The following is a 12774-nucleotide window of genomic DNA, read 5'->3' as shown; positions in this document are numbered from 1 at the left end:
AAATGAGGTTAAGAAGGTGCTTAAAGTGACTTTAAAGAGAATGAGACGATGCAAAGTGAGGTTTAGAAGGTGCTTAAAGTGACTTTAAAGAGAATGAGACGATGCAAAATGAGGTTTAGAAGGTGCTTAAAGTGACTTTAAAGAGAATGAGACGATGCAAAATGAGGTTTAGAAGGTGCTTAAAGTGACTTTAAAGAGAATGAGACGATGCAAAATGGTGTTTAGAAGGTGCTTAAAGTGACTTTAAAGAGAATGAGACGATGCAAAATGGTGTTTAGAAGGTGCTTAAAGTGACTTTAAAGAGAATGAGACGATGCAAAATGGTGTTTAGAAGGTGCTTAAAGTGACTTTAAAGAGAATGAGACGATGCAAAATGAGGTTAAGAAGGTGCTTAAAGTGACTTTAAAGAGAATTAGACGATGCAAAATGAGGTTTAGAAGGTGCTTAAAGTGACTTTAAAGAGAATGAGACGATGCAAAATGAGGTTAAGAAGGTGCTTAAAGTGACTTTAAAGAGAATGAGACGATGCAAAATGGTGTTTAGAAGGTGCTTAAAGTGACTTTTAAGAGAATGAGACGATGCAAAATGAGGTTTAGAAGGTGCTTAAAGTGACTTTAAAGAGAATGAGACGATGCAAAATGAGGTTAAGAAGGTGCTTAAAGTGACTTTAAAGAGAATGAGACGATGCAAAATGGTGTTTAGAAGGTGCTTAAAGTGACTTTAAAGAGAATGAGACGATGCAAAACGAGGTTAAGAAGGTGCTTAAAGTGACTTCAAAGAGAATGAGACGATGCAAAATGAGGTTTAGAAGGTGCTTAAAGTGACTTTAAAGAGAATGAGACGATGCAAAATGAGGTTAAGAAGGTGCTTAAAGTGACTTTAAAGAGAATGAGACGATGCAAAATGGTGTTTAGAAGGTGCTTAAAGTGACTTTAAAGAGAATGAGACGATGCAAAATGAGGTTTAGAAGGTGCTTAAAGTGACTTTAAAGAGGATGAGACGATGCAAAATGAGGTTTAGAAGGTGCTTAAAGTGACTTTAAAGAGAATGAGACGATGCAAAATGAGGTTAAGAAGGTGCTTAAAGTGACTTTAAAGAGAATGAGACGATGCAAAATGGTGTTTAGAAGGTGCTTAAAGTGACTTTAAAGAGAATGAGACGATGCAAAATGGTGTTTAGAAGGTGCTTAAAGTGACTTTAAAGAGAATGAGACGATGCAAAATGAGGTTTAGAAGGTGCTTAAAGTGACTTTAAAGAGAATGAGACGATGCAAAATGAGGTTAAGAAGGTGCTTTAAGTGACTTTAAAGAGAATGAGACGATGCAAAATGAGGTTTAGAAGGTGCTTAAAGTGACTTTAAAGAGAATGAGACGATGCAACATGGTGTTTAGAAGGTGCTTAAAGTGACTTTAAAGAGAATGAGACGATGCAAAATGGTGTTTAGAAGGTGCTTAAAGTGACTTTAAAGAGAATGAGACGATGCAAAATGGTGTTTAGAAGGTGCTTAAAGTGACTTTAAAGAGAATCAGACGATGCAAAATGGTGTTTAGAAGGTGCTTAAAGTGACTTTAAAGAGAATGAGACGATGCAAAATGGTGTTTAGAAGGTGCTTAAAGTGACTTTAAAGAGAATGAGACGATGCAAAATGGTGTTTAGAAGGTGCTTAAAGTGACTTTAAAGAGAATGAGACGATGCAAAATGGTGTTTAGAAGGTGCTTAAAGTGACTTTAAAGAGAATGAGACGATGCAAAATGAGGTTAAGAAGGTGCTTAAAGTGACTTTAAAGAGAATGAGACGATGCAAAATGGTGTTTAGAAGGTGCTTAAAGTGACTTTAAAGAGAATGAGACGAAGCAAAATGAGGTTTAGAAGGTGCTTTAAGTGACTTTAAAGAGAATGAGACGATGCAAAATGGTGTTTAGAAGGTGCTTAAAGTGACTTTAAAGAGAATGAGACGATGCAAAATGGTGTTTAGAAGGTGCTTAAAGTGACTTTAAAGAGAATGAGACGATGCAAAATGAGGTTTAGAAGGTGCTTATAGTGACTTTAAAGAGAATGAGACGATGCAAAATAGTGTTTAGAAGGTGCTTTAAGTGACTTTAAAGAGAATGAGACGATGCAAAATGGTGTTTAGAAGGTGCTTAAAGTGACTTTAAAGAGAATGAGACGATGCAAAATGGTGTTTAGAAGGTGCTTAAAGTGACTTTAAAGAGAATGAGACGATGCAAAATGGTGTTTAGAAGGTGCTTAAAGTGACTTTAAAGAGAATGAGACGATGCAAAATGGTGTTTAGAAGGTGCTTAAAGTGACTTTAAAGAGAATGAGACGATGCAAAATGGTGTTTAGAAGGTGCTTAAAGTGACTTTAAAGAGAATGAGACGATGCAAAATGGTGTTTAGAAGGTGCTTAAAGTGACTTTAAAGAGAATGAGACGATGCAAAATGAGGTTAAGAAGGTGCTTAAAGTGACTTTAAAGAGAATGAGACGATGCAAAATGGTGTTTAGAAGGTGCTTAAAGTGACTTTAAAGAGAATGAGACGATGCAAAATGGTGTTTAGAAGGTGCTTAAAGTGACTTTAAAGAGAATGAGACGAAGCAAAATGAGGTTTAGAAGGTGCTTAAAGTGACTTTAAAGAGAATGAGACGATGCAAAATGGTGTTTAGAAGGTGCTTAAAGTGACTTTAAAGAGAATGAGACGATGCAAAATGGTGTTTAGAAGGTGCTTAAAGTGACTTTAAAGAGAATGAGACGATGCAAAATGAGGTTTAGAAGGTGCTTAAAGTGACTTTAAAGAGAATGAGACGATGCAAAATGGTATTTAGAAGGTGCTTAAAGTGACTTTAAAGAGAATGAGACGATGCAAAATGGTGTTTAAAGTGACTTTAAAGAGAATGAGACGATGCAAAATGGTGTTTAGAAGGTGCTTAAAGTGACTTTAAAGAGAATGAGACGATGCAAAATGAGGTTAAGAAGGTGCTTTAAGTGACTTTAAAGAGAATGAGACGATGCAAAATGAGGTTTTAAAGGTGCTTAAAGTGACTTTAAAGAGAATGAGACGATGCAAAATGAGGTTAAGAAGGTGCTTTAAGTGACTGTAAAGAGAATGAGACGATGCAAAATGGTGTTTAGAAGGTGCTTAAAGTGACTTTAAAGAGAATGAGACGATGCAAAATGGTGTTTAGAAGGTGCTTAAAGTGACTTTAAAGAGAATGAGACGATGCAAAATGAGGTTTAGAAGGTGCTTAAAGTGACTTTAAAGAGAATGAGACGATGCAAAATGAGGTTAAGAAGGTGCTTTAAGTGACTTTAAAGAGAATGAGACGATGCAAAATGAGGTTTAGAAGGTGCTTAAAGTGACTTTAAAGAGAATGAGACGATGCAACATGGTGTTTAGAAGGTGCTTAAAGTGACTTTAAAGAGAATGAGACGATGCAAAATGGTGTTTAGAAGGTGCTTAAAGTGACTTTAAAGAGAATGAGACGATGCAAAATGGTGTTTAGAAGGTGCTTAAAGTGACTTTAAAGAGAATGAGACGATGCAAAATGGTGTTTAGAAGGTGCTTAAAGTGACTTTAAAGAGAATGAGACGATGCAAAATGGTGTTTAGAAGGTGCTTAAAGTGACTTTAAAGAGAATGAGACGATGCAAAATGAGGTTAAGAAGGTGCTTAAAGTGACTTTAAAGAGAATGAGACGATGCAAAATGGTGTTTAGAAGGTGCTTAAAGTGACTTTAAAGAGAATGAGACGATGCAAAATGGTGTTTAGAAGGTGCTTAAAGTGACTTTAAAGAGAATGAGACGAAGCAAAATGAGGTTTAGAAGGTGCTTAAAGTGACTTTAAAGAGAATGAGACGATGCAAAATGGTGTTTAGAAGGTGCTTAAAGTGACTTTAAAGAGAATGAGACGATGCAAAATGGTGTTTAGAAGGTGCTTAAAGTGACTTTAAAGAGAATGAGACGATGCAAAATGGTGTTTAGAAGGTGCTTAAAGTGACTTTAAAGAGAATGAGACGATGCAAAATGGTGTTTAGAAGGTGCTTAAAGTGACTTTAAAGAGAATGAGACGATGCAAAATGAGGTTAAGAAGGTGCTTAAAGTGACTGTTCGGTGTGCGGCCGAACGAACTTACACACAGACTTGCACCGACCTTCCTCGTGGCGTGAGGAAGGATCCAGGGAGTGACTTCAGCGGATGGAAGCCACCACTGCCTGGATGGAAAGAGCTCGGAAGTAACCTCCGCGGATTAAGGTTACTCGCTCTGGAAATAAAAGCAAAGTCGATGGGCAGGCCAACAGACTAGTACTCTTCCTTTCCAACTTATGGAGACTTAGACGGCAAAAAGGTGTCCAAATAGAACTACCGTGGGTCGGATTCCGTTTCGGATCTAATTGCCTTGATAAATAATGCCTACGCTTCTTTATTCCAAGTTCTCCATGTATTTCAACAGTTTCGTAACCTCAAGGCATCCCACGATACGATGCTATAATAGTGATACCTAAATACTAACTACTGCTGTGTATACTAGTTCTATACAATGCTGGGCTAGCGATGAATAGTTCTCATCGCTGTAATTTGGTTACTGATCGTTTCGCGTTTTTACAGTTCTATTCTGTACTCTGTTCTACAGGTTTGGTTCTGAACTATATTGCCTACTTTTAGGCGTTCCGTAACTTCCGATCTAGACGGAACATACACCCCCCGTTGAGGCTACTCAATATTTCTTGGTTACTCTTACTCTTCTATGGGCAATAATGAAATCTTTGTTATGGGTCGCCGATATGTTGCTCCGTCTACGAATACATCAATCGCTCGTACAAGGCCGTCTTCACCAGGGTATACTGCTTCCACTCTCCCCATCTTCCAATGGAGCGGCGGCTGATGTCGATCATGGATGAGGACGATCATTCCTTCGCGAACATTCGGCAGGCTGCGTAGATTTTTCTTCCTCGGTTGCAGCGTATTCAGGTAATCTCGTTGCCATGCACGCCAAAAATGCTCACGCATAAGCTGGAGGTGTTGCCATCTAGTTAGTCGAGTCGCCTTGGTGTCTTGTAGAGATGGTTCCGCTAAAGCCGTGAGTGGTCGACCGATTAAATAATGAGCGGGCGTGATCACTTGGGGGTCCGCGGGATCGTTAGAAATACTGAAGAGTGGTCGTGAGTTTAGTACAGCTTCGATCTCGGTGAGGACGGTAGATAACTCCTCGAAGGTGAGTTTGGTGTTGCCTACGATGCGTTTGAGATGAGTTTTTGCTGATTTCACCGCAGCTTCCCAAAGACCTCCGAACTCAGGGGCATCTGGCGGGATGAAATGCCATTCAATTTCTCGGGACTGGCAACAACTTTGGATGGTGTCCTGGGTTTGCTGGTTTCGGAATTGTTGGAACAATTCATGTAGCTCGTGTTTTGCGCCTCGGAAATTTGTTGCGTTATCCGAGTGAATCTGCTGCATCATTCCTCGTCGACTGATAACCCGCTTGAGAGATGCAATGAACGCATTTGTGCTTAAATCAGACACTGCTTCTAGATGAACTGCCTTTGTTGCCATACACACATAGACTGCTATGTATGCCTTGATCATTGCTGGACGACGAACACCTTGCTTGATGAAAATTGGACCGGCGTAGTCCACTCCGGTAACTGCAAACGGTGGTGATGGCGTCACTCTGGCGGCTGGCAGGTTACCCATCAACTGGCTTACGGGGGCTGGGTTGGTCTTGAAGCAGGTGACGCATTTTCGGGTGATAGACCGAATCGTAGAGCGTGCATTCAAGAGCCAATATCGTTGACGTAAGGCGTTCATCAAGCCGGTTTGTCCCACATGAAGTAACTCCACATGCATTTGTCGAACCATAAGACGAATAACTGGATCCTTGTTTGGTAGAATAATAGGATGGCGGTTTTCGAAGGGTAGAAGAGACCGATCCAGACGGCCTCCCACACGGAGCAAACCTTCAGTGTAGATTGGACGAAGGTTTGCAAACTTCTTCGATGGTTCGTTTTTCACTGCTCGCTGGATTTCGTCGTCAAGATGGATGAGTTGGGTGACACGGATGATGGCTTCAGTAGAACGGCGCAACTCGGGAATCGTTAAATACTGGCTGGTATGTCGTTGGGTTGACGGTCGTCTACAATTTTCCACAAACCGGAGAACGTATCCCATGATTCTCTGAACCGTTCGAAAACAACTAAACCGTTCAAAAAATGAAAATGGTTCAATAGTCACGGTTGGGTTGGCCATCACTCCTTTTAATTCGGGAAGTTCGTCCTCAGGAACAGGATCTGCTGGATTAACCATATAGCTCGCCTCATGAAAGTAATCGGGTCCACTCCACCAGAGGTTGTTGGTTTCCAAGGCTTCTAGTAGCATGCCTCTCGAAACGATGTCAGCTGGGTTGTGATGAGACCTTATATATTCCCATCGACACTCTTCCGTGTGTTTCTGGATTACCGCAATTCGGTTTCGGACGAATAGCTGCAGCTGGTTCAATGGTTTTCTAATCCAAGCCAGAACAATTGTGCTGTCACACCACAACACAATTTCTTGGAACTTCAAACTCAGGGCTGGCAAAAAAATAAATAAATAAATAAATAAATAACCGGGTGAGGAGAAGAGCGGCGCACAACTCTTTGCGTGGGATGGACACATCGTGCTGTGGAGCCAGTTTGGATTTGCTAGTGAGCAAACATAGCTTCGCTGAACCATCAGGAAACAGGCTTCGTAGGTATATACAAGCCCCGTAGGCCACATTTGAGGCGTCGGAAAATCCGTGCAGCTCGTACGACGTTGCTCCCTCAAATGTGACGCACCTTTGAGTCTGGATGCGATGCAGGTGTTGCAAGGATGGTTGGAGTTCTTGCCACTGTTTCATCGATCCTTCGTCGATGGGGTCGTTCCAGTCAGTTTTCAGCTTCCAAAGACGTTGAATGAGTAGCTTAGCCAACACGATGACCGGAGACACTAACCCCAGAGGGTCGAAGAATTTGGCTACTTCCGAATAAATGATGAGCTTCGTAACCCTTTGGTCAGCTGTTGCGACTGGCTTCGGCTGGTGCGCGATATATAGATGATCTGCTTTTGGGTCCCAGAGTAACCCAAGCACCTTTATCGCCTGGTTCACTCCTCGTTCGGCCATTGGGATGGCTTTTTCTTGCTCTTCTACTGGAATATGCTCAAGAAACTCCAGCGAGTTTGAGCACCATTTGCGGATGGGAAAACCTCCTTGGTTGAGAAGCCGCTTAAGTTGGTGTTGGGCTTCTATAGCTTCCTCAACCGAGTCCGCACCTGAGAGAACGTCGTCCATGTATGTCTCTTCCTTTATTATGCGGGATGCAATCGGAAAGGCATCCCCGTCCTCCTCGACCAATTGGAGCAAACATTTGGTGGCAAGAAATGGTGCTGATGCTGTACCGTAGGTAACTGTACACAACTCGAAGACTCGTAGTGGCTCGGAAGGGTGTGGTCTCCAAAAAATCCGCAGGAAACGTTGATCTTCTTTAGCGTGGAGAATCTGACGATACATTTTGGCGATGTCTCCCGAAAAGGCTACTTTGTACATTCGAAATCTCAGAACAATGGAGTAGAGATCGTTCTGTACAACTGGTCCTACATGCAGCACGTCGTTGAGCGATAACTCGGCTGGAGATGCCTTTGCACTGGCGTCAAACACGACTCGGCATTTCGTGCTCGAACTAGATGGCCGCAAAACCGCATGGTGTGGCAGATAGTAGGATAGCTGGTTGGGTACATCGTCGGATTCACGGATTTGTCGGCAGTGCCCTAGAGTTTCGTACTCTCGGATGAACTCCACATACTGTTGTTGTAGCTCTGGGTTGCGAAGCAGTCGTTTCTCCAACATCATAAACCGTTTGAGGGCTACCGTGCGACCATTGTTCAACAGGGTTTGTTGTTTGTTAAACGGTAGTCGCACAATGAACCTTCCAGATTCGTCCCTTTGATATGTAGTTAGAAAATGGTTCTCGCACTCAAGTTCTTCGATGGATCGTTCCGGGACGTCTGGAACCTCTTCAATCTGCCAAAACTGCTGGATCATTTTTTCGATGTCGACCAAAGCGTGGTGGGAATATATGGCTGGGATGGTAATCTGCTGCTCTACTATGGCTCCGGACACAATCCAACCAAACTGGCTATCTTGCAGACGAGGTAGATTATCGGCAAGATCGAGTTGGCTTGGCTTGAGTATATCGAAGAACAACTCAGCCCCGATCAGTAAATCAACCTTGTCTGGCGTGTAGAACGTTGGATCAGCAAAGGTTATTCCCTCCGGAATGTCCCAGTTGTCGATGTTGATGTTGCAGGATGGGATCGTGCCAGTTATTTTTGGAGTTACCAAGCATTCCAAGCTTGTTTGGTAACTGTTCACTCGGGATTGTATGGTAACGGTCAACTTGTCGCGAGCGAGCGTGCGCAACGCGTTGATTCCCACGATCGGAACGTTTGCCGGTCTCTTTGGCAGTCCTAGACGGTTGGCCATTTCTTCAGCAAGGAAATTGACCTGAGAACCGCTGTCTAGGAGGACGCGGCAGCGATGTGGCTGGTTCTTGGCGTCCAGCACGTTGACCACGGCAGTCAACAGCAGGACGTTCTTACTGGGTTTGATGGTTTGCGATGCACATGCCGTCGAAAGTTGTTCTCCTACCACTGGTCCGCCGTACTCTGCCGCTGTCGATGGAGGATGCACTCTTGGGGTCGGAGGTTGAGGTTCTACTTCTGCTGCCATGGAAATAGTTGGTTGGCTGGTGGGTGCTAGGTCCTCGTGCAGGAGCGTATGGTGGCGACGCTGGCACTTGTAGCACTTCCTCTTGGAGGGACATTCCCGTAACTGATGTCCCTTCCGTAGGCAGTTGAAGCATAGTCCTGCTTTTTGTGCGGTGTTACTTCTTTCCCGTGGTGTTCCTTTCAGCAGTTCTGGGCAATTTATATTTTGATGTTCTTTGCCACAGATTTCGCACTGAATGACCGCTGCTGTATAGCTCTCCTGGGCTGGATGTCTCGGAGAAAGCGGATGGTTGCCCTTTAGTTTGGCCACAGGAGCTGATGATGACGCTGCTGCGCAATTTTCCAAAATCTGGCATCGGGATTTTAGAAATGCCATCGTCTGCTCGTAACGGGGCAGCTCACCTTTCCGCTGCGTCCCTTCCCAGGCTTTTCGGGTTGATTTGTCTAAAGCCGAAACCAACAGATGGACCACCATTGGTTCCGACACTCCTTCCAGGTTTTGTTTTAGGAATCTGAGACTTTCCACATGCCGGGAAGTCTCTTGGACCAGAGCTCTTAGCTCGTGGAAGTTTTCTGACGTCATCCTTTTGAGGTTCAGCAATCCGTGGATGTGGCTGTCCACTATGGCTCGATGATTGCCGAAGCGCTCCGTCAGAATCTCCCAGGCTTGCTTGTAATTGCCAGCGTTGAGAATGCTGACATCAATTGCACCTGCAGCCTCGCCGACCAATGCCTTTTCAAGGTGATACAGCTTCATAGTATCACTGTCGCCGGCATTGGCCATCAGGTCCTCGAAGATGGCCTTAAACTTGGGCCATGCAGCGTAAGTGCCGTCGAAAGTCGGGATCGGTGCCTTGAGCGGTTGCTGCTGGATGACAACTTGAGCCGCGGCAGGCTTGTTGTTCGTTGTCTTCGATTCCGCGGCTAGCAGCAACTCCTCGATTCTATTGGACGCCTCGTAGAATACTTCTTCGAACTCGTCGTATACGCCGTCCTGCTCTGCCATTGCGCTGTCTGGAATTAGGCCTACGATGGTGGTGTGTATGGCACTAAATTCCGCGTACACAGTCGCGACGTTTTTGGCGAGCACCTTCAGCTGGGAAACGGTTGGCTCTTTCGTTTCCTTCAGCGTCTGCTCGACTCTCAGTATTTTGGCGTTGATCTGCGCTCGTTGGCGGACTGCCGTCTTCAGCGCTTTTTCCATCTTCTCGCTGTCCTGAGGTTCACTTGTTGAAGTACTCGCTGTCGGCTCACTCGGCGTCTTCGCTGGGGAATCCACTTGCTTCGATGGGGTGTGCCTAACTCGTGGCATCGGGTTGTCTTTTCACTTTTCACTAGCACAATGGATCCGGTTCGACTGGACCATATGTTCGGTGTGCGGCCGAACGAACTTACACACAGACTTGCACCGACCTTCCTCGTGGCGTGAGGAAGGATCCAGGGAGTGACTTCAGCGGATGGAAGCCACCACTGCCTGGATGGAAAGAGCTCGGAAGTAACCTCCGCGGATTAAGGTTACTCGCTCTGGAAATAAAAGCAAAGTCGATGGGCAGGCCAACAGACTAGTACTCTTCCTTTCCAACTTATGGAGACTTAGACGGCAAAAAGGTGTCCAAATAGAACTACCGTGGGTCGGATTCCGTTTCGGATCTAATTGCCTTGATAAATAATGCCTACGCTTCTTTATTCCAAGTTCTCCATGTATTTCAACAGTTTCGTAACCTCAAGGCATCCCACGATACGATGCTATAATAGTGATACCTAAATACTAACTACTGCTGTGTATACTAGTTCTATACAATGCTGGGCTAGCGATGAATAGTTCTCATCGCTGTAATTTGGTTACTGATCGTTTCGCGTTTTTACAGTTCTATTCTGTACTCTGTTCTACAGGTTTGGTTCTGAACTATATTGCCTACTTTTAGGCGTTCCGTAACTTCCGATCTAGACGGAACAGTGACTTTAAAGAGAATGAGACGATGCAAAATGGTGTTTAGAAGGTGCTTAAAGTGACTTTAAAGAGAATGAGACGATGCAAAATGGTGTTTAGAAGGTGCTTAAAGTGACTTTAAAGAGAATGAGACGATGCAAAATGAGGTTTAGAAGGTGCTTAAAGTGACTTTAAAGAAAATGAGACGATGCAAAATGGTGTTTAGAAGGTGCTTAAAGTGACTTTAAAGAGAATGAGACGATGCAAAATGGTGTTTAGAAGGTGCTTAAAGTGACTTTAAAGAGAATGAGACGATGCAAAATGGTGTTTAGAAGGTGCTTAAAGTGACTTTAAAGAGAATGAGACGATGCAAAATGGTGTTTAGAAGGTGCTTAAAGTGACTTTAAAGAGAATGAGACGATGCAAAATGAGGTTTAGAAGGTGCTTAAAGTGACTTTAAAGAGAATGAGACGATGCAAAATGAGGTTTTAAAGGTGCTTAAAGTGACTTTAAAGAGAATGAGACGATGCAAAATGAGGTTTAGAAGGTGCTTAAAGTGACTTTAAAGAGAATGAGACGATGCAAAATGGTGTTTAGAAGGTGCTTAAAGTGACTTTAAAGAGAATGAGACGATGCAAAATGAGATTTAGAAGGTGCTTAAAGTGACTTTAAAGAGAATGAGACGATGCAAAATGGTGTTTAGAAGGTGCTTAAAGTGACTTTAAAGAGAATGAGACGATGCAAAATGAGGTTAAGAAGGTGCTTAAAGTGACTTTAAAGAGAATGAGACGATGCAAAATGAGGTTTTAAAGGTGCTTAAAGTGACTTTAAAGAGAATGAGACGATGCAAAATGAGGTTAAGAAGGTGCTTAAAGTGACTTTAAAGAGAATGAGACGATGCAAAATGGTGTTTAGAAGGTGCTTAAAGTGACTTTAAAGAGAATGAGACGATGCAAAATGGTGTTTAGAAGGTGCTTAAAGTGACTTTAAAGAGAATGAGACGATGCAAAATGGTGTTTAGAAGGTGCTTAAAGTGACTTTAAAGAGAATGAGACGATGCAAAATGAGGTTTAGAAGGTGCTTAAAGTGACTTTAAAGAGAATGAGACGATGCAAAATGAGGTTAAGAAGGTGCTTAAAGTGACTTTAAAGAGAATGAGACGATGCAAAATGAGGTTTTAAAGGTGCTTAAAGTGACTTTAAAGAGAATGAGACGATGCAAAATGAGGTTAAGAAGGTGCTTTAAGTGACTTTAAAGAGAATGAGACGATGCAAAATGGTGTTTAGAAGGTGCTTAAAGTGACTTTAAAGAGAATGAGACGATGCAAAATGGTGTTTAGAAGGTGCTTAAAGTGACTTTAAAGAGAATGAGACGATGCAAAATGGTGTTTAGAAGGTGCTTAAAGTGACTTTAAAGAGAATGAGACGATGCAAAATGAGGTTTTAAAGGTGCTTAAAGTGACTTTAAAGAGAATGAGACGATGCAAAATGAGGTTAAGAAGGTGCTTTAAGTGACTTTAAAGAGAATGAGACGATGCAAAATGGTGTTTAGAAGGTGCTTAAAGTGACTTTAAAGAGAATGAGACGATGCAAAATGGTGTTTAGAAGGTGCTTAAAGTGACTTTAAAGAGAATGAGACGATGCAAAATGGTGTTTAGAAGGTGCTTAAAGTGACTTTAAAGAGAATGAGACGATGCAAAATGAGGTTTAGAAGGTGCTTAAAGTGACTTTAAAGAGAATGAGACGATGCAAAATGAGGTTAAGAAGGTGCTTAAAGTGACTTTAAAGAGAATGAGACCATGCAAAATGAGGTTTAGATGGTGCTTAAAGTGACTTTAAAGAGAATGAGACGATGCAAAATGGTATTTAGAAGGTGCTTAAAGTGACTTTAAAGAGAATGAGACGATGCAAAATGGTGTTTAGAAGGTGCTTTAAGTGACTTTAAAGAGAATGAGACGATGCAAAATGAGGTTTTAAAGGTGCTTAAAGTGACTTTAAAGAGAATGAGACGATGCAAAATGAGGTTAAGAAGGTGCTTAAAGTGACTTTAAAGAGAATGAGACGATGCAAAATGAGGTTTAGAAGGTGCTTAAAGTGACTTTAAAGA

At 42.6% G+C, this 12774-nt stretch overlaps 1 protein-coding gene across 1 annotated transcript; it reads right to left on the bottom strand.

Annotated features, from left to right (window-relative positions):
* Window positions 1–6808: 6808 nt before the first annotated feature.
* LOC131292806 (uncharacterized) lies at window positions 6809–9942 on the bottom strand (the record flags this gene model as incomplete). The annotated part of the gene is made up of 1 exon (XM_058320890.1): window positions 6809–9942. A coding segment is annotated over exon 1 (3134 nt), but the record flags the coding sequence as incomplete, so codon positions are not given.
* Between the last annotated feature and the right edge of the window lie 2832 nt (window positions 9943–12774).

Source organism: Anopheles ziemanni, unplaced genomic scaffold, assembly GCF_943734765.1.
Source record: "Anopheles ziemanni unplaced genomic scaffold, idAnoZiCoDA_A2_x.2 U_73, whole genome shotgun sequence".
Taxonomy (NCBI): domain Eukaryota; kingdom Metazoa; phylum Arthropoda; class Insecta; order Diptera; family Culicidae; genus Anopheles; species Anopheles ziemanni.
Note: the sequence above shows the minus strand (reverse complement) of the source record. Positions and strands in the feature narration are given on the sequence as shown.